This window comes from Ambystoma mexicanum, chromosome 1q (assembly GCF_040938575.1).
Source record: "Ambystoma mexicanum isolate Mex_15411 chromosome 1q, UKY_AmexF1_1, whole genome shotgun sequence".
Lineage (NCBI taxonomy): Eukaryota > Metazoa > Chordata > Amphibia > Caudata > Ambystomatidae > Ambystoma > Ambystoma mexicanum.
In genome coordinates, this window is record NC_090922.1 from 634,664,207 (window position 1) to 634,687,063 (window position 22,857).

General features: G+C 45.3%; 1 protein-coding gene across 2 annotated transcripts in view; it reads right to left on the bottom strand.

Annotated features, from left to right (window-relative positions):
• The window catches only part of ABCD3 (ATP binding cassette subfamily D member 3), a 949,084-nt gene that overhangs the window by 489,902 nt on the left and 436,325 nt on the right, over positions 1-22,857 (bottom strand). For both annotated transcript variants that reach the window (XM_069641211.1, XM_069641209.1), the window contains one exon: positions 11,113-11,169. In XM_069641211.1, coding sequence (XP_069497312.1) covers positions 11,113-11,169 — 57 coding nt within the window. The remainder of the gene's footprint in view (positions 1-11,112; positions 11,170-22,857) is intronic.

Genomic DNA, 22,857 nt, shown 5'->3' on the forward strand with positions numbered 1-22,857 from the left:
AGGAGGGGGGTCCCATTTTTTTTTTTTTGGTTACATAGACTGAATGGGGAAAAACTACACATGGCTACAGTCCAAACGGCTGGATGGATTTTTACCAAATTTGCGGCAGGAGCAGGGGCTTGGGTCAGAAAGTGTGCTTTTGTGTGTTTGGTGGAAATCGGACCAGTACATTTGCAAAGGACTGAAATGTACGTCCCCAAATAATTAGTGATATCTGGGTGTGCTCTGCGGACCCATTACCCTGTTCGCTCCGCGGATGGAAGCCTCATTGGCCTGCGGGACGCCGTGCTCTTGGCGAACAGTAGACGCAGCCAGTGGTTGACTGGAGGGAAGCGTGCTGTGCGTTAAAGGTTTTCAGGAACACCGCCATAGTGTATCAGAGGAGGGTGCGCCGGCGGAAGGGTCTGGAAAATATACTGTACGACATGTGTTGGCGGCAAGAAGGGAAGGACAGGGTGGGGGATTGAGAAGTGATTCATGTGAGATATGTGAATAGGTGGAGGAAGAGGGAGGAGTGGCTGGAATATTCGTGCGTATTGCGCCAAATCGCGGGTACCTAGACAGGCAACTACTTTGTGTGTTGATTGGAGGCAGCTGTCATAACAGCCCGATAGCTTGTGCCGCAACCTGTTTGCGCCGATCTCTTTCCATGGCGAGTGGTAGCAGGTGATTTTCAGAAGGGGAGTGATGTCCACATGACATAGGTTGGGTGGTAGCGTGAGTGGCTGTGCGGATGGATTGCGGTAGTTGGGCACATGGTGGCATGCATGGGTGCATGAAGTTGCGGTGGTCTGTTGAAGGGTTAGACTATTGGGTGCATGGCCCAAGGCCGTAGGCATGCAGTCAAGAGCCCAAGCCTTCAGCACACCCACTGCAGCAATCATGTCTTACTCTGCATTCGGTAGAGTGTGGTGCTTCCATAGTGGGGTGTGTGCAGATAGGTTGGAGTAGGGCCAATGTTGCAAACAGTATGTGGGTAGGGTGGCAGTGACAGAATACTTTGTGAATGGAAGTGGGTACGGCCATAGTATGTGAATGAAAGTACACAGGGGGGCAGGTGACCGTTGTTTCTTTCTAAATTATGGTAACGGTCCCACTTTTTTGCTGCATAGCTCCACGGCTGTGCAAATGTTGGGTAGGGGTGCTGGTGGCAGTGGTGTGTATGTGGATTGTCGTACTTGGTGACCTGGTGCATCCCTGCCGAAGGCCATGAACTGAAGAGCTTAAGGCTTGAGCACACTCATGGCAGTAATGCGTTTGTGACGGTGCATCAGTTAGAGTGTGGCAACTTGTACGGAATGCTTGTGGAGCACATTTCAGATGCACTAGAGCACCAGAAGTGAGCTGCCATTCGTGTACGTTTGGTTTTGCAGGTGAGGTCACTGTTAAAACATGGTAACGTTTTTCCTGTGTGGTTGGAGATGGTGCAGTGAAACGTCACAAAGTGTGGGCACTGGGTGCAGTGTTTGCATATTGACAGTATGGAAGAGGGTATGGTTTAAGTGTAGCTTATATGTGCTTGGAGAGTGTGCTGTGTGCAGATTGCTTGGAGTAGGGGCAATGTTGAGAACAGTTTGTGGTTAGGTTGGCAGTGACAATACTTTGAGTGGCAGTGGGTAAGACTATAGTATGTGAATGAAAGGGTGTAGGGTTGCCGGAGACAGTGTAATGTTTGTAGAATATGGTAACTGTTGCATTTAAGGCTGTATATATCCATTGCGGTTCGGAGGTTGGGTAGGAGTGCTGGTGCCGGTGGTGCGTATGTGCACAGTGGCAGCACACCCACTGCAGCAATGCAGGCTTGACAGTGCATGAGGCACAGGGTGGGGATCTTTAGAGAATGGGTGTGGAGCACATTGTAGGCATGCTACAGCAGCCTACAAGAGAGTTGAAAAGCGTTTATTGTGCGTTCCATGGTTGTGGCGATAGTTGCAACATGCTACAGTATTTGGTGTGCGGTAGGAGATAGTGCACTGAGAAGGTGTGTAATGTGGCCACAGGGTGCAGTGGGTATATAATGTGAGTATGGAAGAGTGCAGCTTAAATGTGCTTGGTTAGTGTGCTGTGTGCAGATTTGTTTAAGTAGGCCCGATGTTGTGAAGCTGTTGTGCTTAGGTTGCCAGCGACACAAGACTTTGTGAGCGGCAGTGGGTAGGGGTGGTGCAGGCTGTGGTATGTTTGTGGATTCTGCTAATTGTGACAGTTTCGTGAATGGATGTTCTACGGTGTGGGTCAGTTGGGTACAAGTGCCAGTATGTATGTTACGTTTGTCATATTGTTAGCTGCCCACATGGTTGGTTGCATGCATGTATCCATAGTGGTGTGATGGGTGTGGGCAAGGGCTGCACTGTTGCGTGCATGGCCAAAGGTGTGCTGGGTGTGCCGCAGGATCTTTGGTGATGCTGCAATCGTGCATTCGTTAGCAGAAGTTTCTGGTGGAGGGGTTCTAGAATTAAACGGAATGTGCACTGACAGTGTCTAACGGTAAATATGGAGTGGTGTACAGAAATGATAGTGTGCAATGCAGAGGTTTTTTATGTGATAGGTGCATGCGTGTTTGATAATTTGACAGTATTCAATAAGGGAATGCTGCAAAAAATGCCACTGCAAAGGGAAGAAGTATTGTGCCTGCTTTACTGCGCCGTGGCCCTCACTGTAGATGGGAATGCGCACGTGGCACATCCTGCTATTATGACCTTTATACATCTACGATGGAAGACTCAATCCCCTACCCAGTTTGATATTGCTTCCCCCGCCACCCCGCCTCACTATCACGAAAAGGTAGCAGATTCACTTGTACTTTCAGGATTACACGTGCCACATTCTGCGGATGGAGAAATCGTGCATACCTTTACTGAAGTTTGCAGTGGACGTGCTCTGGATTGGCACACTTGTACTGTAATCGTGTAACGGTATATTTGAAGTGTTGTACAGGACTGACAGTGTTGGATGATGGCAGCGTGTGTCCCTATGTAAGCATAACCCAATGAGGTAGTGCTGCAGAGAAGATAGTGGAACGGGAAGAAGGACTGCTCCAGTTTTACAGGGGTGCGACCCTCGCTGTACTTTGGGAAGCGCACGTGCTACAATCTGCCCTTCACACCATGTTGCCCAACTGACATGGGACTGTGGGGATTGTCGAATCAGATGATTAGGGTGTGCAGCAATAGAAAGGAGGACTCCTGCTTCACTCGGGCCCGGCCTTCGACGTTCTTGGGGAACCACACGTGCCACATTCTGCGCTTCTCGCCATGCTGGCGTATGGGAATGGGACTGTAGGGATTGTCCTATCAGGTGCTCAGGGTGTACGTCATTGGAAAGCGCACCAATAGGAAGAAAGACTCCCGCTTCACTGGGGCGCAGACTTTGCATGGTTCGGAAACTGCATGTGCAACATTCTGCCCTTATAAGCATGCTGGTCAATGGGAATATGATTGTGGGGATTATCCAATTAACTGCTTAGGTTCTGCCTCACAGGCAGGGGCGGTAACAAATCCTTACTTTACTTTGTGTACTCAGACTGGTAGAAATGGAGAGACGCAGAGTGCTGTTATTGGGTGATGCCTTCGTGGAACATTTGCACAGGTATGCCCAGGAAAGAGACTTGCATGGCAATTTCGGGTCAGAAAGTGTGGAGTAATGCTGGTGCGCTGTCAATGTCTGCATGTCATGATGCCTACCCCCGGAGCACCAGGCCAGGCCCAGCACCCCCGGAAGCAGGCATCATGCCCTCGGGTAAAAGCTCAGCGGCCCCTTATAGGGGGCCTTTGGACTCAGTTCTGGCGCATTTGGCGCCAGGCTCATGTTGGACATCAGTCCTGGCGCCATAGGCACCAGGCTCATAAAGGGAGTTTTGTGCACTTACCTGATGCAGACCATGCTGCATGCTTCAGGCCTCCCTGAGACCTGTAAGGGACTATTTTTTCATAGGGACTATTTTTTCACTCGAGCGTGGCCAGGGAAGGATACATACCTAGTTGGGGAAGGATACATACCTGGTACTTCTTTGGAGGCTATTTAAGCCACGCCCAGACAGCAGCTCAAGCTTCGCGTTGTTCTGCTTCCTGCAGCTTAACGCTCACCGTGTCTGCTCCTGCTCCTGGACTCCAGTCACACCCGCCTCGAACCTGGAAGACCTGCAAGGAAGGAAGAGAAGAGAAAGGTGAAAACCAAGGACTATTTCAAACTTCTTACCTGCATCCGGAATCTTCTCGCCAGCATCCCTGAAGAAAGACTTCCATTTAAAATCATCGCGTTGCTCGCTGCAGCACCACGCTTTACTCACCTGTCCTCGAGACATCTCCCGGCTCCATCGCGGCTGTCAGCATCGGACGCCACATCTATGCACCTAGGGGAGAGAGGAAGAAACAAAAGGTGAGCAGAAGGAACACAGAAGGAAAGCCTGATTAACAGCCATAATACTTACCGGCTTTTCTTCCACATTTCGGGTCGGCGCCGCCCCGTTGGCAGGTACCGTACCCCGGCCCCTATGGGGAAAGGACAAGAGACATTTCTGGGGAATGATAAGGACATTTAGAGGGATCGCCCTCATCACTACTCACCTCAGCAGTTTAACCCCTCGACGCATCGCCTTCATTCTGCACCTGAAATAAAGGACAGATCACAGGTTAGAAAGACAACATAAAGGGGGCCTCACTTGAACTTTGAACTTTCATACTTACGGCGCATCGCTCAGGAAAGTCAAGTGGATTTTGCCAGCGCCATACTGAAAACCAGTGAAGTAACTGGACGAACGCGCGCCCCTGCACCAGAAGCAGGATGGAGAGTTCATCCTACCAAACCATAAGGTGAGCTTAAACCGGGGTTTGGAGGAAGTTAGAGAGGAACGAAGGGGGAAGGGGGGAGCTAGCACACTATTCTGCAGACTGTTAATCCCCTTTCTCATCTGCAGAAGGATATTCCTACGGGCCAGGCAAGCACGATTTGGAGGTCCTGTCCATTCGGTGTTCCGGGTCCTGCGCATCAAGCTAGAAGAGGCCACAGCAATCCAGACTAGACCAGCGCCCCCGTGGGAACCAGGTGAGCGTTACACTGCAATTTCGGCGTGGTCATTGACCTTTGCAAAGAAGTGGTCACTTTCGTGCCTTTTCATGTTGTCTTGGTACAGTATGGAGCTAAACATTTGGGTTACACGCCTTGTTCATATGTGTTGCATCAACTCAAGAGATTGATGAAAGCAGTGAAGCGTTTATTTCCCACTCCGATAATTCTACCACGAAGAAGAGGATGGGACTGTTCTAATGCAGTTTGTTCACACCCAGAGGGTGGAAGGTGTATTAATGGAAAAATTGCTACATTTTTATGCAATTCTGGAATGTTCTCCTGCAACACTGACATCATTGCTTGTAAAAATGTGATTTTCTTCCATGACAATGGCATTTCTTTGTCCAACATTGGCAATGGTATTTTGTTGCTCCATCTACAAGATGCGTTGAAGAACTTACTGTAAGAATGCGTGGAGTACAGGATAAGAAAAATCTGTGTAAAAAGCGAAAATCCTTTTCTTATCCATACCACTAAGAAGGAGTATGCGCCCGTTGTAATGCAGTTTATTCACAGCGAGAGGGCTGAAGGTGTATAATCAATGGAAGCATGTCTACGTTTTAGTATGATGCTGCAATCTTCTTCAGCAACAATGACGACATTGATTCCAAAAATGCAGCCTTATTCCATGACAATGGCATTTCTTTCACCAATATTGGCAATGGTGTTTTGTTGCTCCATGTACAGATGCGGTGAAGAGCTTACTTGTAAGGTTGGGCAGAGTGCAGAAAAATAAAAATCACCACAAAAAGCGTTTCCTTCATCTAAAAAACAAAACCACAAAATGCTCCGTTTAGAGCCACCACTACATATGAAATCCACTGTCCGGGTTGAAATGTATTCCGCCACGCCCGCACACAGCAGGTAAAGTGCACGGACACCGCATTACTTCAGGGATTCCATGTGCCAGATCCGGCCCATTTGCAGAATGGCGCGCATGGAAATGGGTCTGTGGAAGCTAAGAGATTGTGCAATAAGACTTCTGGGCGTGGTGGGAGCAAGGATGTGTTGGAAGCGTAACGTTTGCAAAATAGTCACCAATTAAATATTATAGCCTTCAGAAAGTGTTCCGGGACTACCCTGAGGACAGACCAGCTCATACATGGGCTACCTAGATGCACAAGTGCTGTCCCTAGACCACACCTGGGACTCCACAGACCCTTGCCTAGTGTGACAAGAGCCCTTCCCCAGCAGTTGCAACTTTCTAGTACTAAAAGGGGCCTTGCAGGACCAGCCTGTGTCCTGTGGTTATCCTCCGGTCGTCAGTAACTTAGTGGTCGGTTATTCATCGTGCCAAGATCACACCACTGTCCAGTGCAAAGCAGACCTAAATCCGGACCCCAAAAGTGAACCCTACATCAGCGACCCCTAAAACCCTTCCAATGAAACCAAAATACACAGTAAGTGGGCCTAGCAGATTCAAAAGCCTAACAAGTGGCTTCTGACAGAATCGGAGTACAGGGAGTGTGATAACATATCTGTCTATCCCCCACCTCATAGGGTTTAACAGTGTAATGTCCTACACCCAACTCTCCCTTCCCTAGTTGTGATCGGTAGAGTTGTGGTCAATGACACTCCCCCTCCCCACGGGCTTCCCCTAAGGTATTAGGAGAGGTCCTCCTAAAAACCTAGCATGCTTTGTTCTTCACTACGAAAGACGCGTACACCTACAAGAAGACTCCCAACTCCCTGCAAAGGGTTACGTTTGGGACGGGACTCTTATGGCAGTAGGCCCCATTTCCTTTTACAAGTGAAGGTCTGTGTATTGTATTTCTGAAATCTTAACATTACTACCTGTTCTCTACTTTGTTTTTTTCACATGCTTTACTATTACTATACTACAATGTTCTATCACACTGATCTAACTGTATGAAAAATAAAGTGTTTGTGCTGTTTTGCAAGTTGCAAGAAGACCCCAAGGTTGATGTGCATATGTTGACAGTGAATGTTTACTTACCTATGAATTTAACTGCTAAGAGTTTGTCCAAAACCTAATAATTAGAGTGTTTCATATACTCTGCCTAACTTGAATTATTAAAAAAGGGATATCTGTGTTCTTAACTCAATCTTATTACCCTCACACACTCTTACGTTTCAGTCACACTGCTAAACCGCACAACCTTTCTGGAGTTTGGCTAGATATTAGTGTCTTTTCCAATTTACCAGAATAGGTGGCCTCTTAGAATTGATCCCGGCAGCAACTAGGCATGTGGAGAAGCTGCCCATCATATTTGGATGGCATTACTTGAGCATTTGAGGCTGTTCTTGCATTTGATGGCAGCACCTGCCTGGTGCTATGTGAAATTTTGGAATATTGAAGGCTGCACACAAAAAAAGAGTTTTTTTCTGGCCTATTTTGGTGCAGCTTTTAATATTCTGAAATTTTCACTGACCTCCCCGACAACCTACCCTCACTCATTAAATCTGGGAAGGGAGATCCCAACAAACCCCCTTTTGTTCTCCCACCCCGCCCACTTTAACATCCTCACACACCTCGCAGACAGACACGCACATACTAACAGAAGCCAACACACTTACTTGCTGCGCCCTTTGCTTCAGTCCGGCCTGGATGTGCCCGCCAATCCCTGCGGAAACTCGCGTGCAGCAGGGCCATGACCGTTTGTTTCAGAAAGACTGCACGGAGCAGTCTTTGAATGGTCTTTCTAAATCTATGTTTTGTATATTTGATTAAGTGTAAAAGGGATTTTCACTTAACACCCACCTGTCCATGTAATACAGTGCCTATAAAATATAAAATACTACTCCAGTGGCAACCCAAAAAGAATAACCAATTCCAAGAGGTACTGGAATGATCCCATACAATCTGTTGTAGATTTCAGAGCATACATCGAGGTTGAATCCGTCCTGCCGACGAGTCCTTCAACGTTGATGCTGGGGCGACTGAGGGATGGAGAAAGGGTGCTGCCGGTTAATTGAGTCGACGTGGTTTGGAGGACCTTTCAAGGCAAGCTTCATAGTGGGTCTCTTAGGCACCGAGGTCCTGCCAGCTTTTTTGGTAGCACAGCATATTTTTATTTTCTTGGAGAAAATTAAAATATTGGCAAAAATAATTCTGAGGTGGAAAACAATCGTTCTGAAAGGGTGCCGAACATGTGGAAAGAAGAAACCATCATGGTGCATGGTATGGGCTATTATACAGGTGCCAAAGTCACATCCGGCCTCAAGGAAGTAACACACCGAGGGATCTCGACATCAAGGTTGCATGAGGCCCCCCCGCTGTCGAAAAGGTTTCCCAGCTATCTAAAATGAGGAATCTGAGATAGGGCACACTCCATTAGAAGCTCTAAACTCATCAAGACGGCCTGTTACAATTCTCAAAAATGCAGTGCCTGGCTTTGCAGCAGAGACAGAGCAAAGGTGAGGCCAGGGCAAGGGAACCACAGAAATGTGTCTGCAGGGTTAGACTAGTATCCTTGGCACAGAGGATGACCTCTGAGGTGTCGGAAGTAAGAGACTGAGCCTTTATTTTGGTCAAGGTCTACTACTACTTCTACTTCCGTAGACTTCAACAGGTACTCAACCCTAAACCACTGGCTTCCCCCAGTTCCTTATGGGTCTCCTACTCTTATCTCTGGTTTGTAATGCTACACTAGGTGTTGGTTCTACCATAGACTTCCAATGGGTTTTTGTGGTCTCCCTGCGCCTTCCCAGTCCACCTCATGCCTTGGTGCTTGGTCCATGAGGGTCCTGGTTCTCGGCCGCTATGGTAAGCATCTACAACTTCTCCTGGGCTCTCGGGTCTTACTTTGATGGCTTTCCCAGCTGCTATCTTCCAGAGCGGATGTCTGCTGGCACCCTCATTCCTTTGCAGGGTGCACTCAGATTCCAGGCTTCCTTAGATCGCCACAGACTGCTGGAGACCAAAGGCTCCCTTCTCTCTGGATATGGTAGTATCCACAGCACCTTCTGCTCTTGCACAGGATTCCAGTTTCATGCTCTTCTAGGGAAGGCTTGAAAACACTTCCTGTTTCTCGTCCTCTATTTCTATTGGGAGGGAACCAATAGGAAATCAGCCACCACTACAATGTTTAAAGTGGTTCCTGGAGGTAATCCTTATTCCTCTGTTCTTCTCCCCCATGCCAGTATCTACAAGGTAATCTTCAGGAAGTCAGGTTACTTTCTTCCTCGCATCAGTTCCTTTTAGGGTAACGTCAGGGTGACCACTACTCATACGTTTATTTGTGAAGAGGTTTCTAGGGTCGGGAAAAGAGCAGGGATACTGCTTCCTTTTCGGGATACCATAGCAAGATGTTCCTACCCTTTTCAGAGTGGCAATGCCTTGCGCTTCGTCACACCTCCGGCCACATTTAAACAAAGCAGAAGATTACCTCTTTGCCACCTTTTTTGTAGTTAAATGCCAATTCTACCATGGTGAAGATACGTTAAACCTTTAGCAGCTGAATTTGAAATGCTATCAACCGAAGTATAGGGCAATCATTACATTTATGCTTTGTAAACAAAATGTGTTCAGACTTCCTTGCATCAGGCTGCCAAGTGTCAGCCCTTCCCAAAGGGGAGGTGCAGCAGCTGCACCGTTTGCCCACTTGTTAGGATGTTTCTGCTTCCAGGTTTTGTTCAATCCCTAGTTTAGCCACAGGACTAACCAGTGAAGGGGTCCCGCCTGGGCATTCCAAGTAACAACTTTCAAGTCAGCATCCTCTGCACCTTGCTCTTTCTATCCCAAGTCTATGACAACAGCTGAGCCCTGAGCTCTTATATAGTGCCCTCTTGTTCAATAAAGATTGTGATTGGTTACACTGTGGTTTTGTGTCTTCCCTCTGAGTGCGATTGGTTATTCCCATTTTGTGCTGGTTCTCCTGTTCTCATAAGGGCTATCTGGCTGCTGAGGACTGTCACCCTGGGAGTTATAGAACCAATTCTGGAGCAGTGATTGGCAAGGGTTTCAGAACTGCATCTGTCATCTTGAAGTCAGGTGTAAGAGGAGCATTGAATTAGCAGCACTGCAACAGTTCAAAGAGCCTCCCTGCCAAGCTTGTACTTGAACACAGTGTTGCAGGCATTTTCCTATTTTTCATCCACTATTTAGACTATAGGTGGGTGGCACTCAAAGGCAGGTGTTCCTAAACCAGCACCAATAGTCATGCTTGCCAAACGCCCTATGAGGGCCATTATGTGTGGAACAGAACACTAGGTCAAGGAGGATGGGAACAAGCCTCATACTCAAGTAGGAAACATTGAGCACAATCTTCTTTTGAAACCAAAATATATATATGAGGAAATGGGACCTGCGTAGCTCTGATGAATCCCCCATTTACTTCCTACAATTGAGATGTTGCGCAACAGGTGGGAATCTTTTGTCCCTGGAGCCCTTCCAACTCCGAAATGAGTAGGCCCCATATAACTATCACGGCTGCATGTGTTGCTGGTTATCATTCAAAACTTTCATTGATCTCTTTGTGCAGGGTTGGCCCTAGTCTTAATTTCCCCTAGGGCCTGGCAAATAGACCTTTATTTGCTATCATTAAGATGATAGGGGGGGGGGAAGATAGCTAAGGGGCAAAGCATTTGTCTTGGAAGAAAGGCAACAGTGCAACACAGGTTTGAATCCTGATCCCGCGCTTAGAAACCAATCTCTGGTTTTAAGTGTGTTATAAAAGAAGAATTCATTTAAAAAAAGAATTATTATGATCAAAGTTTACTAGATGGTAGACAACTTACAAGCATGAATTTGCAACATATTTGCGTATACATAGTCATGTTTTCACAACGGCTGGAGTGATGGGTTAGATTGGCAATTTGAAAGATTTATTTCCAATGGCGTTTAGACACCAAACATTTTAATATGTTACTTATATGGATTTATAAGATCCTTTGAATGATACAAAGTCTAAAGAAAAGATTTGCAAGTTGACCTCAAATTTGATCACACATGAACACGGATATGTTTCTAATTAGATCTAACATTAAATAAACAGGTTTTACTTCTTGGAAACAATGTTTACTTCTAGAATAATGTTAGGCTTCCAATAATATCAATGCTATGAACTTCTAATGTAGAAAACATACCTGAGCTCCTATGGCACTTGTTAGCTTGAATATATACAGAACAATATCGAGAAAAGGCTGAAACAAAGATGAATAAAATAAGCAGTCTGTATGTACATCTCAAAAGGATTACAGCATATACCACAATGAATTCTGGTACAATAAAATAGTCATTACCGCAGTTCAAAGCAACAGTGCAGCTATTAGTCTTGTGTACCTTATCTTCTTTATAGCAGACATGTATCAGTAAGGTTCCATATATTTGCAAATGCTTTATTTCAACCAATCTGTACGTTTATGCAATTGCTTTTAATGTATATTGTTATTAGAATTATTGTATGCCAACACTTGGTCTGAACATTTCAGTAGCCTTTTGTTCAACAGAAGCCTGGTAATAATTTGAGGTCAAACACGTGTTCAGTCCAAGCAATGGGTAAACCTAGCGCAGGTTTAATTATCCAAAGGAGACCAAGCCCTCATTCCCTTCCAAATGTGGTTAAGGACAGACCACCACTCAAGAAGGGATAGTGGGATCAACCCAAACCCCCCCACCCCCAAAAAAAAAAAAAAAAAAAAAAAAAAGTACCGTTGCAATTTTTATATTTAAATAATACTTTACAGTAACGCCATGACTTAGTTGGAAGCTCCTTCAAAATTATATTTCAGAATATATAGAGGATATGTCGGATTACAGTTGAAACATTTACATCACTGGGTGCTATTTTATAATTGTTTACCTGGAATCAAATAACAGAATAAGCATTGGGAACAGTCTCACGATGTACCACACAAAGCAACTGTGCAAGCACAGGATACAATTCATCAATATTCAACATCACATGAAATTCACTAATCCCCCTCCTCCCTCAGAATCTACCCCCCCCCCCGCAATCATCAAACCTATGGCTTAGCACTGGCAACATGATTTGCACCTCCCCCCGCGCTACCCGGCTGCATTTAATGCTACCCATCTGCTCTATTACTCGCATCGCCAGATTGATCCGAGATGGTTTGCTGCAGCTGTGCCTGTGCCCTTATGTATTAAGCCCACAACTGCCACCTGCTTGAACTCATGAAATATGTTTCAGCACAAGGATGTTCCAGTATGAACAGTATTTCATGTGCAGCCTTTGTCGTGACTGGCATAGGGGCACATTCACATGAATGAAAATACATTTATCTGCAATTCTTAGTCAGTCAGAGCCAGCAGCTCTATGAAACTATTCACATATTTACCACATAAGTCTCAAGCTAAAATGGTTACCCCCGATATTCACGGTCCTGTAAAACCAGAGCATCAAAATGCACAAATCTATGCTGCAGGTCAAACTGGAGAGTGAGTTTAAAGGCATGTTTTGAATAATAGTAATTTTTCATGCTGAGGTCCGGCCTGTCCACCTGCCAATACAGATTATCCCTCCATAATGTGCAAGGAGTCTTGATTCTATTAAAGACACAGAGGCAAGCATTATGCGTCAACTTCTTTAACACTACTGTTCAGCAGTTTCAACAAAATAACTGAAAATGACTCCATCTTCTCTTCCATCTCTTCTGTTTTCTCTTTCTGAACCATATGTCCCTCTCATCTCACTCCTTCTGCAGTTCCTGGTATTCCCTGCCTCTGTCTATAGGTCACTTACCGTCCTTTGCGCCACCTCTTTTCCTACTCTTCAGCAGTGTATTCGCCACTCTTTCTGTAGAGCGACATAGCATTTGCATAACGTACAAGTGTTAACAGAAGAAATGTTCAGAATGCGTTGTAGAGTGTTCATTTTCTAGTACACTGGCATCTCTAGCAGAAAGAGTGCTGTGTTCATTTATTTACAGAGCGCGGCATTGAGGGAGTTGCAGGCAGCGCTCGTAAGTGAGGCAATGAGCGTATTGGAGGAAGCATGGCTGGCGCGCAAGTAGCAAATCCTGCGGGAGTCTAACGGGACACGCCTCTGTCTATAGGTCACTTTGTGTCCTTTGCTCCACCTCTTTGGATGCTCTGAACTGATCCACAACAGTAATTCCAACCAACTCGAAAAATCAAATGGTTCCTGAAACTTTCCAACTCCACTTGGTATAACCTGGTATGGTCATTCGCGCCAGCTCCCCTGCGCTGTAGCTGTCCCCCTTTCCTTGCTCACTCAGTCTTCTGGTCCTCTCTGTGAACCAGAAAGAAGGGATTGGCATTAGGGTGGAGAAATGCACTGTCCTATGCATTATAACAATAACAGTTCTTGCAGTCTGTGAGACAATACATGCGCAGGGCGGGAAAGTAATGCTTGCCTCCTCTTTAATAGAATGAAGACTCCCTGCGCAGTATGCAGAAGTAATCTTCTTTCTATTTCAAGACCAGAGGCGGGCATTATGCTTGTTTGAACTACTGCTTCCACTATTGACGGAATCGGTTTAAAGTAAAATGTTTTAATTGCGCCATCACTAGCTCAGTCTGCCGCCTTTAACATATCCTGCAACGACACCTCTGTTGCAAAAGCTTTAGAGGCCATAGCGCCTCTCACTCAATGTGCTCCAAAGTTATCCAGAGCAATCGCTGCCAACTGCATGATCTTGCGACCCCATCTGGCAATGGTGGCTGTTGCTACTGCTTTTTAGGGCTTCCAGCGCACGATTAAGAGCTGTGAAACCCCTGGCGGCCACATCTCAGCTGTCCAGAGTTCATACTCCTTATACATGCTGCAATGCACAATTTCGTTTGTCCGGACAAATAGGGGTAAGAAATCGACACAAAGTTAGTCTTCGTCCTCCTAGAGAGCGTGAAGGTAACTCCATCCCGACCATATGCCTTTCTGTCCACGTCTAGGGCCTTAACGTCCGAGACTCGGCTGCATGACACTAAGCATAGGAGCATAGCTAGTTTACCCGATAATTGCTTCAGGGACAGACATCTGTTCATCGGCCGGCTTGTCAGGAAACAACACTATGGTTATGTCCCATAGCTGAGAATATTTCGGACTCTGAGGCAATCTAAATCAGGCTCCCTTCATGAGCCTGACCACTGATGGGTTCTCACCCAGTGGTGCCCAGTCTACGTGCGAATGCCCAGCCGAGATCGCAGACATATACACTCCAATGGCCTGAACGCCTTACTGTCCTGTAACAGAGGCCAGGAAATTGAGGACTGCTACTACAGGGGCAGAAACAGGATGAATACTACTCCTTTTGCACCAACCGGACCATTTGTTCCATGCTGTGTCGTAGAGGGGGCCTACGATTCTGCGATAAGCTCAGCAGCCTGCTCTGAAATCCCTGGCAGTGGCCAACGCTCCCAGATACGTTGCACGCCATCAGGGGAAGAGTTCCCCTTCACTCTCATAGGGTAAATCGACCCATCTGGGTCCGTGAGCAGGTGCTTTCCTGACGGGAGAATCTGTGGGAAATTTATGGAAAGTTCCATCAGTCGGAAACCACACTTGTGACTTCCTAATGGGGGCCACCACTATCCGAGTCATTTACTCTCTGTGTATCTCTTTGCTAGTACCCTGCTTAACATGATGAATGGGGGAAATGCATAGTGCAGCTTCCCGCTCCAGTTCCGCAGGAATGCATAAGAACCCAGAGCGGTCGGATCTAATCTCCAGCTGAAATATCTGCACTTCAGCGCATTCAGTCTGGAGGCGAACAAATCTGTGTGTACTGGCCCCCAAAGTTGCTCTAACTGCTGGAATACCTCCCTTCAGTTTCCAGCCACTGGAGTCCATCAGGTGACGAGAATTCCAGTCTGCCGCTACGTTGAGTGTATCTGCCAGATATTCTGCCATTACTGCGGTCCCTGTCGGCAGGCAGTAATGCCAGAAATCTTTTGTTAGTTCTGCTAGGAGTCTGGACTCCCACCTACACGATTTATTAGACTGCCAACATGTTATCCATTTTCAGCAGGAGGAGGCACAAGTTCACCTCGCCCTTCGTGAATGCTTTGATAACAAAGGACCCAGCTAAGAGTTCGACAGTTTTTGTTATGCTGTAACTCTTCTGCACTCCATTTCCTGCCTGTCTCTAGAGCGCTGCATCAGGCACTTCAGCCTAATCTGCTGGCGTCTGATTCCATCACTAGCGCGGGCCGGTCTCCGAAGATGGCACGCCCTTTCCAAGTATCCATATTCTGCAACCACCACTCTAGTTCTGTAATGGACTTGTGATCTAGGGGGATTGTTTGATGGTACTTCAGCCCCTGCTAAAGGTGTCTGATCTTCAATCTCTGAAGGGCCCGGTAATGCGAGGGCCCGGAAATATGACCCGAATGTGTGACGCCAATGTGCCCACCACTCTCGCTAGAGCACTCAATGAGATTGCTTGCTTATCGAGACATACTCTGATCTATCTTTTGATGTCTTGTATCTTCCTTGCTGGCAACTATAACATCGCCTTCTAGGAATCCACTACGAAGCCCAGAAAATCTAGCCTTTTCGTCTGGTCATGTCAGATTTCTCTTGATTGACTAGGAATACTAACAACCTCAGGAGCTCTTTCATCCTTGTTGTCCCATATACTAGTGTTTCTCTGTCATCTGCCAATAGCTGTAGATTTTCTAGATATGCGATTATGCAGATGCCTTTCCCTCAGATTGATGCTACCACTGGTCTCATAAGCTTGTTGAATGCCCGTGGCCAAGATGCTAGCCTGAAAGACATTGTCTTGAACTGCCAAAACCGCCCGGCCCAAGTTAACGCCAGAAACAGGCAGAATTTGGCTTGCACAGATAGTGAGGTACGCGTCCTTCAAGTCTATCCTGGCTAACTAGTCCCCTTGTCTCACGATATCTCTCAGCTGGTGAATACCCTCCATCTAGAAATGTCGGTATATCGCCCAGCCGGTCAGTTCTTTCAAGTTTATAACTGTTCTCACTTTCTCTTTCCTGTGAAGCAGAACATACTGCTCACGAACCTCTGAGTCTCTGTGCATGGCTCGACAGCCTCTTTCTCCTCTGGCTGCCTTAGTTTGTTGTGAAGACTCTCCTTCTCTGTCTGCACCATATAAATAGGGTGCAGGATTCACTCTTGCTTCGGCTTCTGCATAAAATCTATCTGTAAGCCTCTGGTTGCTTGCAGCACCCAAGCATCAATGGAAAGCGCGTGCCTGTTCTGCTAGAACTGCAATGTCCTCCCCCCAATGGTGGTTAAATAAAGGGTCTCACATGTGTTAGGGCCCTGCGCTCTTCCTGCACCCCTGCGACCTCTGGGGAATCTTCCTCTGGAGAGTAAGAAGGAGTCTGGTTTGTTTTCCCAGCGGGCTCTGCTGTTCTGAGGTCTCCTCGCTGACTGGAACCGACCGACCGCTCGACCCCTATAGCGACCGTTCCTGGCAAAAACTCTGCCCAGAAAGATTTTCCTAATGGAGGCTTGTGCCTTCTATAGGGAGGTGTAGGACCCTACAAACCTCCCCATTTCCTTGCCCAAGGTCTCTCCGAAGAGGAGACCTTGTGCTGCTTCGCCTTCTTCGTAAGTGGCTAGGTCACTCAGTTTGCATCTATTTTTATTAGAAGGCTTCTTCTTCTCTCAGAAGAGATTGCACAGTTCACGTTACCGAGCCGACAGACTGCTCTCTGTGCCCAATTTTCTAGTGCGTCTGCGTCTATCTTCTCGCCGGCGAGCTCCACCAGGTCCATAATCTTAGCTAATGGGCCCGTGAGGCCTAGCACCTTCTCTTGACAGCTTCTGCAAGACCCATCCATGCCTTTGCGCAGGTCTTTAGCTGTTTTGGTGATGAGTTCTAGCATCTTGGGATCTAGTTCAGGTGCCTCTGCCACTTTACCTACCAGGTCTGGCCGTGGGCACTCTGCCCTCATGCAGTGTCTTGTTTCTTTGCCTAGTGCCTTCCTAATTCTCTGTGCCATATACTTAAACACCCTAGGTGAAGGCTGCCAGTCCGCAAACCTGGGGTTTCTGATATTGTCCGGATTGAACATGTCCTCTATTTCCCCTTCATGCCCTTCAAGGTTCTTCTCCTTCCGGGCTCTTTTGCTCCTGGTGGGCTCTTCCAAATCCTCCTCAGGCGTGCCATCCTCATCTTGCAAAGACGTTGTGGCTTCTGGTGACTCTTCTTCTGAGTCTATTGCCTGCATCTACCATACGGTCTTCCCCTGGGGAAGGGGGGCAGGAGGCCTGGCACAGCCGATTTATGCAAGAAAGCATTTTGCAGCTTTCCAAAAGCATCAGCTGCCTCTGGGAGTATCCTTATTCGCCCCGTAATCACGTCTCAAGGGGTTATTAGAGGGTTTCCTCTTGTGGGTTTGGTTACTCCCCTGAAGGGCGTTGGGCCTGGCGGACAGGATCTTACTCTTTTCAGTGCTTTTTTGCTTTTTTGGCATGGGAGGGATTCTAGGTAGCCAATTTGTCTTGCAAGGGCTTTACCCCTTGAGCCATTGCATCCACCAATGAGCTTCCCAGCACCTCTTTGAAGCTGAGCGCTGGGTCTTGTGCCTGCTCTCCCTCGCTCCACTCGTACTCCGACATTCTTTAGAAGGTCTGGGTGCTTTGAACCAATACCTGAACTAGCAGGTTTAATTGCACGTCCACCACTATGTTGGTTATCAATACAGTCTAGTTAAATAGATTTAGTAGAGCTTCACTGCCATATGTGAGAATAGCTATTTTCTGTCTGTAAAAGGCAATGATTGGTTTCACTGAAAATGTAACAAACATTATGGAGTATCAGCCCTTGTCCTGCCAGAGACTTCACCTTAGCTTTTAAATGGTCCACCCATTCTTTTTCAGATTGATTGGTTTAAGCAAATTCCCAAGTATTTGATTGACTTCACCAGTTCTAGTTTTTTTTCCTTATAGAAAGATTACAGAGTTTATTTTTTGCCTTTTTTTGGTGTGTCAAGGGGATTTTTTGGTATTTATCTTCAGATCATTCACCACTGTGCAGTTTTCAAATTCTTTCAGTGGCCCTCATTAGGACCCTGGCGGTAAGGGGTTTACGCTAGCGTTAGCTGCGCCGACCCCTTACCGCCAATTCCGAGTTCCCAGAGCGCCATGGTCATTTTTCCGCCCGCTTTTTGCGGGCGTAAAAATCCATGGCGCTATGGGAACTCGGTGTTAATTACGCCACCGTAGTGTACGGTGGCGTAATTAACACCTTCCCCACTCCCATTGAGCCCTATGGGGCCGAAATGGGAATGGGGAAGGGTAAATGGGTCAATGGGGAATTACCGCCCCGCCGACCTCGGAATGGGGCGGTAAGTCCGCCATCCGCCATGGCGTAAAGGGACTTTGCGCCATGGCGGAAAAGTCCGCCGATGGCGGAATAAATCCGCCAGGGTCGTAATGAGGGCCAGTGTCTTTTGTAATCCCACTTGTGTTTTGTCCAATATGACCAAATCATCAGCATACATGATGTACGGGATTTGCGTGGCGTTCAATTTTGGTGGATTTGTTAGTATGACTCGTTGATTGTCCAGTAAGTCTGAGGTGTATAAATTAAACGGCGTCGCTGCCAAAGGATAGCCCTGTTTTAGGCCATTCCATGTTTGTATCTCTGTGGATATGACTCCCGTGTGCAATAGTCTAATTTTGATCAATGTATTTGTATACAATGCCTTAATCGGTTCAATGATGTTGGATGGGCATTGCCATTTCGCTAAATTAACCCACAATTTTGACCTGTTACCAGTGTCAAAGGCAAGTTGCAGGTCAATGAACGCTGCATGAATAGGTGTTCTCTTTTATGGCCTCCAATTTAATAAAATTAAGGAGCATCAGGTTGATGTTAGTACCTACATTCCTAATGAAGCCAGTTTGCCTTGGATCTCGTCTTCCATTTTCTTTTGCCCAATCTGTTAATCTCCGTAGCAATAATGCTGCAAATAATAGGGCTATTGGACAATAGTTGGTAGGCAGTTTCCTATCGCCGTGTTTGAAAATGGGTATTCTTACTGTTTTCCAGGTTGTCGCGATCACATTAAGTTTCAGCAATCATCACGAATATCTGCATAAACAGGTTCGCGCCCATGCTTCAGGCTTCTGTTCAAGAACTGCATTACTTAGGCCATCAGGGCGGGGGCCCTTGATGTGTTTAGATGTTGAATATGTGTAAGAAATTCTTTGTATTCCCAAGCAATGTTCCAATTCAAATTTGTATTTGGAGACAGATCTTTCAAGGTCATTTTGTTTCTTGTATTAGGCAAAGAAGTGTGCTTTCCAGTCTACCTCTGAAACATCAAGTATGAGACATTGATATTGATGGTTTCCATACAAGAGGTTCCATAGATCTTTGCTGTATTTGTTTTTCAATGCTAATAGCATATGCTCTGCATCGGTCTGTAGCATGGTCGCCTTTGTTATATTGATTCAAGTCTTGTGATGCTTATTTAGAAGTTTGGTCCTTTTCTCTGTCATCTTGGCCCAATTTTGCCGCAACTTTTAGATTTTTCTGCAGTTCTTTTTTTTGTTGCTGCTATTTGTGCATCATATACGTGCAGATGCTTCCCATCTATTGGTTTGTCTGTTCGAATTTAATTGGTTAAATGGTTTCAGCAGCCATTCACATTACAATTTCTCCCTCACAGTGTGAGATGTTTTGCGGAACGTTTCCTTTAAACCAGCCAGTTGATCGGAAATCCTCAATCTGGAGTTTGTTTCAAGATGTGCAATTGGGGCCTTAGCTGTCAAATATGAGTTAGTCATCCATTTGATTGAAATTTTGTAATGGTCACTATTTCTGAATGAACTGTTAAGTTTATGATGTCATCCTTGATTCCAACAGTTGTTTAAATATAATGCAAAACTGGGCTTGAAGTACCCCTCGGCCAGGTTGATTTAGGTGGTCTATCATCTGTCAGGGTACCATTGATTATTGTCCTGTTTCTTTTGTCACCACTTGGCCCACATTTGGGCATGCATTGGCAACTTTTCACAAGGGATTTCCTTTCCATTCCGATCAAGCAAATTAATGTTCAGATCTCCACAGATGATGAATTCTGTCTGTTTTATCTTTTTCCCATGAGGCATCCATAGATGTTACAATGTCAATGAATAGATCATTCATGGCAACGGAGTTCCAATAGAAATTTATAATTCCAAGTTTCTTCCTATTCCTTTTTCGCATTAATTCATTTTTCTGTTGATCATTCTTGGTTTTATATTAAACAATGGTCATTTGACTCCAGGGATTAAGATTTCTTGTCTCCACTAGGTCCAAACTGCCATCCATTTTCATCAAGGTTAATGGGCCAGACAAAGGTCGTCCTTTTGTTCGATTTATTGCAGGGTTCATGCATCACAAATACCCATTGCAGACTGATTGATTGTATAGCCATGTTTCCTGCAGACAAAGTATCTGATGTTCTGCTAATCATCATTTTCAATTCCAAACAAATTAGCTGATCCTCTGGTATTCCAAGAGCAGAGGCTGAACTTTGTATTTTTTTTTGTAGTTTATGGTTACAGTTGTCTGTGTTCTTGTAGATGATTTCCGAACCTTTGATTGTCGTAATATTTGTCTCTTAATTACGAATGATCTATCTCCTTTTGTGTTTGTTCTTATTATTCGACTTCTCGTCAAATTATTTTCGTAGGACTCGATCTCTGTTAATATAGAGTGCTGGTTGCATCTTCCTACTGATGTCATTTCCAAATGATCATGAAACGAAATATCAGATAGATCCATCCCGGCAATATTCTCTGCACACTCCAGTACAGCCAAATCCCAGTTTGAGAAAAAGGCATGAACTATCCATCACTTTTTCTAGACTTTGTTGGTCTCTAAATTGAATCCATACTTTATCTGCGATTATTTCATGAATGAACTCCAACAAGTTAATATCCTCTGATGTGATGTGTTGTAATTGCGGTATCACATGGAAATTAGTTCTATTTAATATTAGACCGTCATTCTTTTCTTCAATTCGCTCCATCTTTATTGTATTCAATGCCTCATTATGTCGTGGATCGACATAAGATGGTAATTTAAGCCAATTTTTCTCCTCCTCCGATGATGGTCTATCCGGATATTAGGTTGGCATCCAGATCTTGTTAGATACTGTCTGATGCACTGCAAGATTCTTCACTAGATATGTCCAATTCATTGTCTGAAATATATTTGCAAGACAATTCGAGTGGCTCATTTTCTAGTGCATGTCCTTTATATTCATTGACAATGAATAGGGAGGCTTTATCTTCATTTAGTGATTTTATCAGAGAGGTTTCTAGATCTTCCTCTACATATACGGAAAGATTTATCAGTATTTCATTTTGGACTCTTTCCTCCAATGTCATTCTTTCAGTGCAATCTCTAGCAGATGTTTCTTGTTGCTTCATTAACAGCTGTTCTTTTTTCTGGGTCACCTTGTTTTTGGGTTTATGTTGGTGTTGTGATAACCGGTGTAAAATTTATCAGGAACGCCCTTGAAACTCTCTTCATTGGTTTCAGCCTTTTGCCAGGCATGGACCCTCTCTTAGATTGACTGCTATCTGTTTTGAGTTGCATGTTTTTTTGATCTTTTTTATGATGTTCGAAAATCAGCAAAGTTTAATTTCCTTGTGCAGATAGACGCACTTTCTGCTTTATTCTTTCCTGTATTTTTCCAGGGATTCTCCGGTTTGGGTCATCTTTCAATTGAATTTTTTTAGATGCTTTTATATTTCCTTATTGTTTCGGGACAAATTCGTTTTTTTTTTGCATACTCAATTTTGGATCCTCTATTACACTTTGTTAATTTTCTTCTGTTTTAGATTCAACAGCTGCCGACGGGGCACTGCCTCTCCTTTGTCTGCAAATTAGGTTCCTGTGTGGTGGGGCCTTGCTTTAAGTCAGTATCTTTGTCGCACATATTTTGCGGGTGCGTGTTCCAGATCATCTTAATCAGTGCTGATGTCATCAGTGCTTTGTCCGACCTATCATTTCTTGCAATATCGAATAATTTAGTTTGCCGCTGGTTGCCTCGGCTTCAGTGTCTAATCTAGCTTGTAGTTTGGTGGTAAAAGATTCCAAGTATATTTATTTAGTATGAATGCGTGCCAATAATGTCGCTTGGTCTTTCATCGTTTCGCGAATTGTTTCATATAATTTAAGAAATGGCACAAGTGTGTGGCTTGAGGCTGCCATCAGCATGTTTTGTAGTTCAATCATTGTAGTTGGATCTACTTCCTGTTTGTCTGGTGTCGGCTGATCCTTGCGCTGTTTATTTGATCGCCTTCTATTGTTCTGGTGTCATTCGCGTCTCCATGATATCAGTTTCATCTTTTATTGGGCCCATATTCAGCAATAGCAGATGCCTGCTCGGTGGTATTCGTGTCACACAGTTTCCTATGGGATGCATAGGTGTCGAGGTCATAGCAGAGTTCGGGAGCTTTCATTTGGATGATAACCGTTTGCCAAAAACATAATTACGTTTTTCATGGCTCCTCATTAAAGCTTCAACCTCAGTAATATCAATTGACAGTCACGCCAATCCCTGTTGTGTAAGGCTGGTGATGGAACCAAAGAAGGAGCAGTCTTATTCCTTTCGAATTTTTGTTGCCATAGTTGTTTCACCTGCGTGGCTCTCATTTTCTGTGACAATTGAGGTGTTGCAATGCTCTCCATCATATGGCCGCTTCTGTCATTATCAGAGATCTTTCTCTTCTCATAGTCGAGACATAATTGAAAGTTCTGTTTTTGCGTCAATATTTCTGAGTCACTCTTTGTGGTTTTGTCCACTAGTTGTAAAGAACGTGCAACCTTTTTGTTACTCTTGTCATTCTTCATCTGTTTAACCGTTACAGCCTCATTAAAGAAAGTCTGTACCGATTGTTGTGTATCAGGAAGTGAATGGAGAAA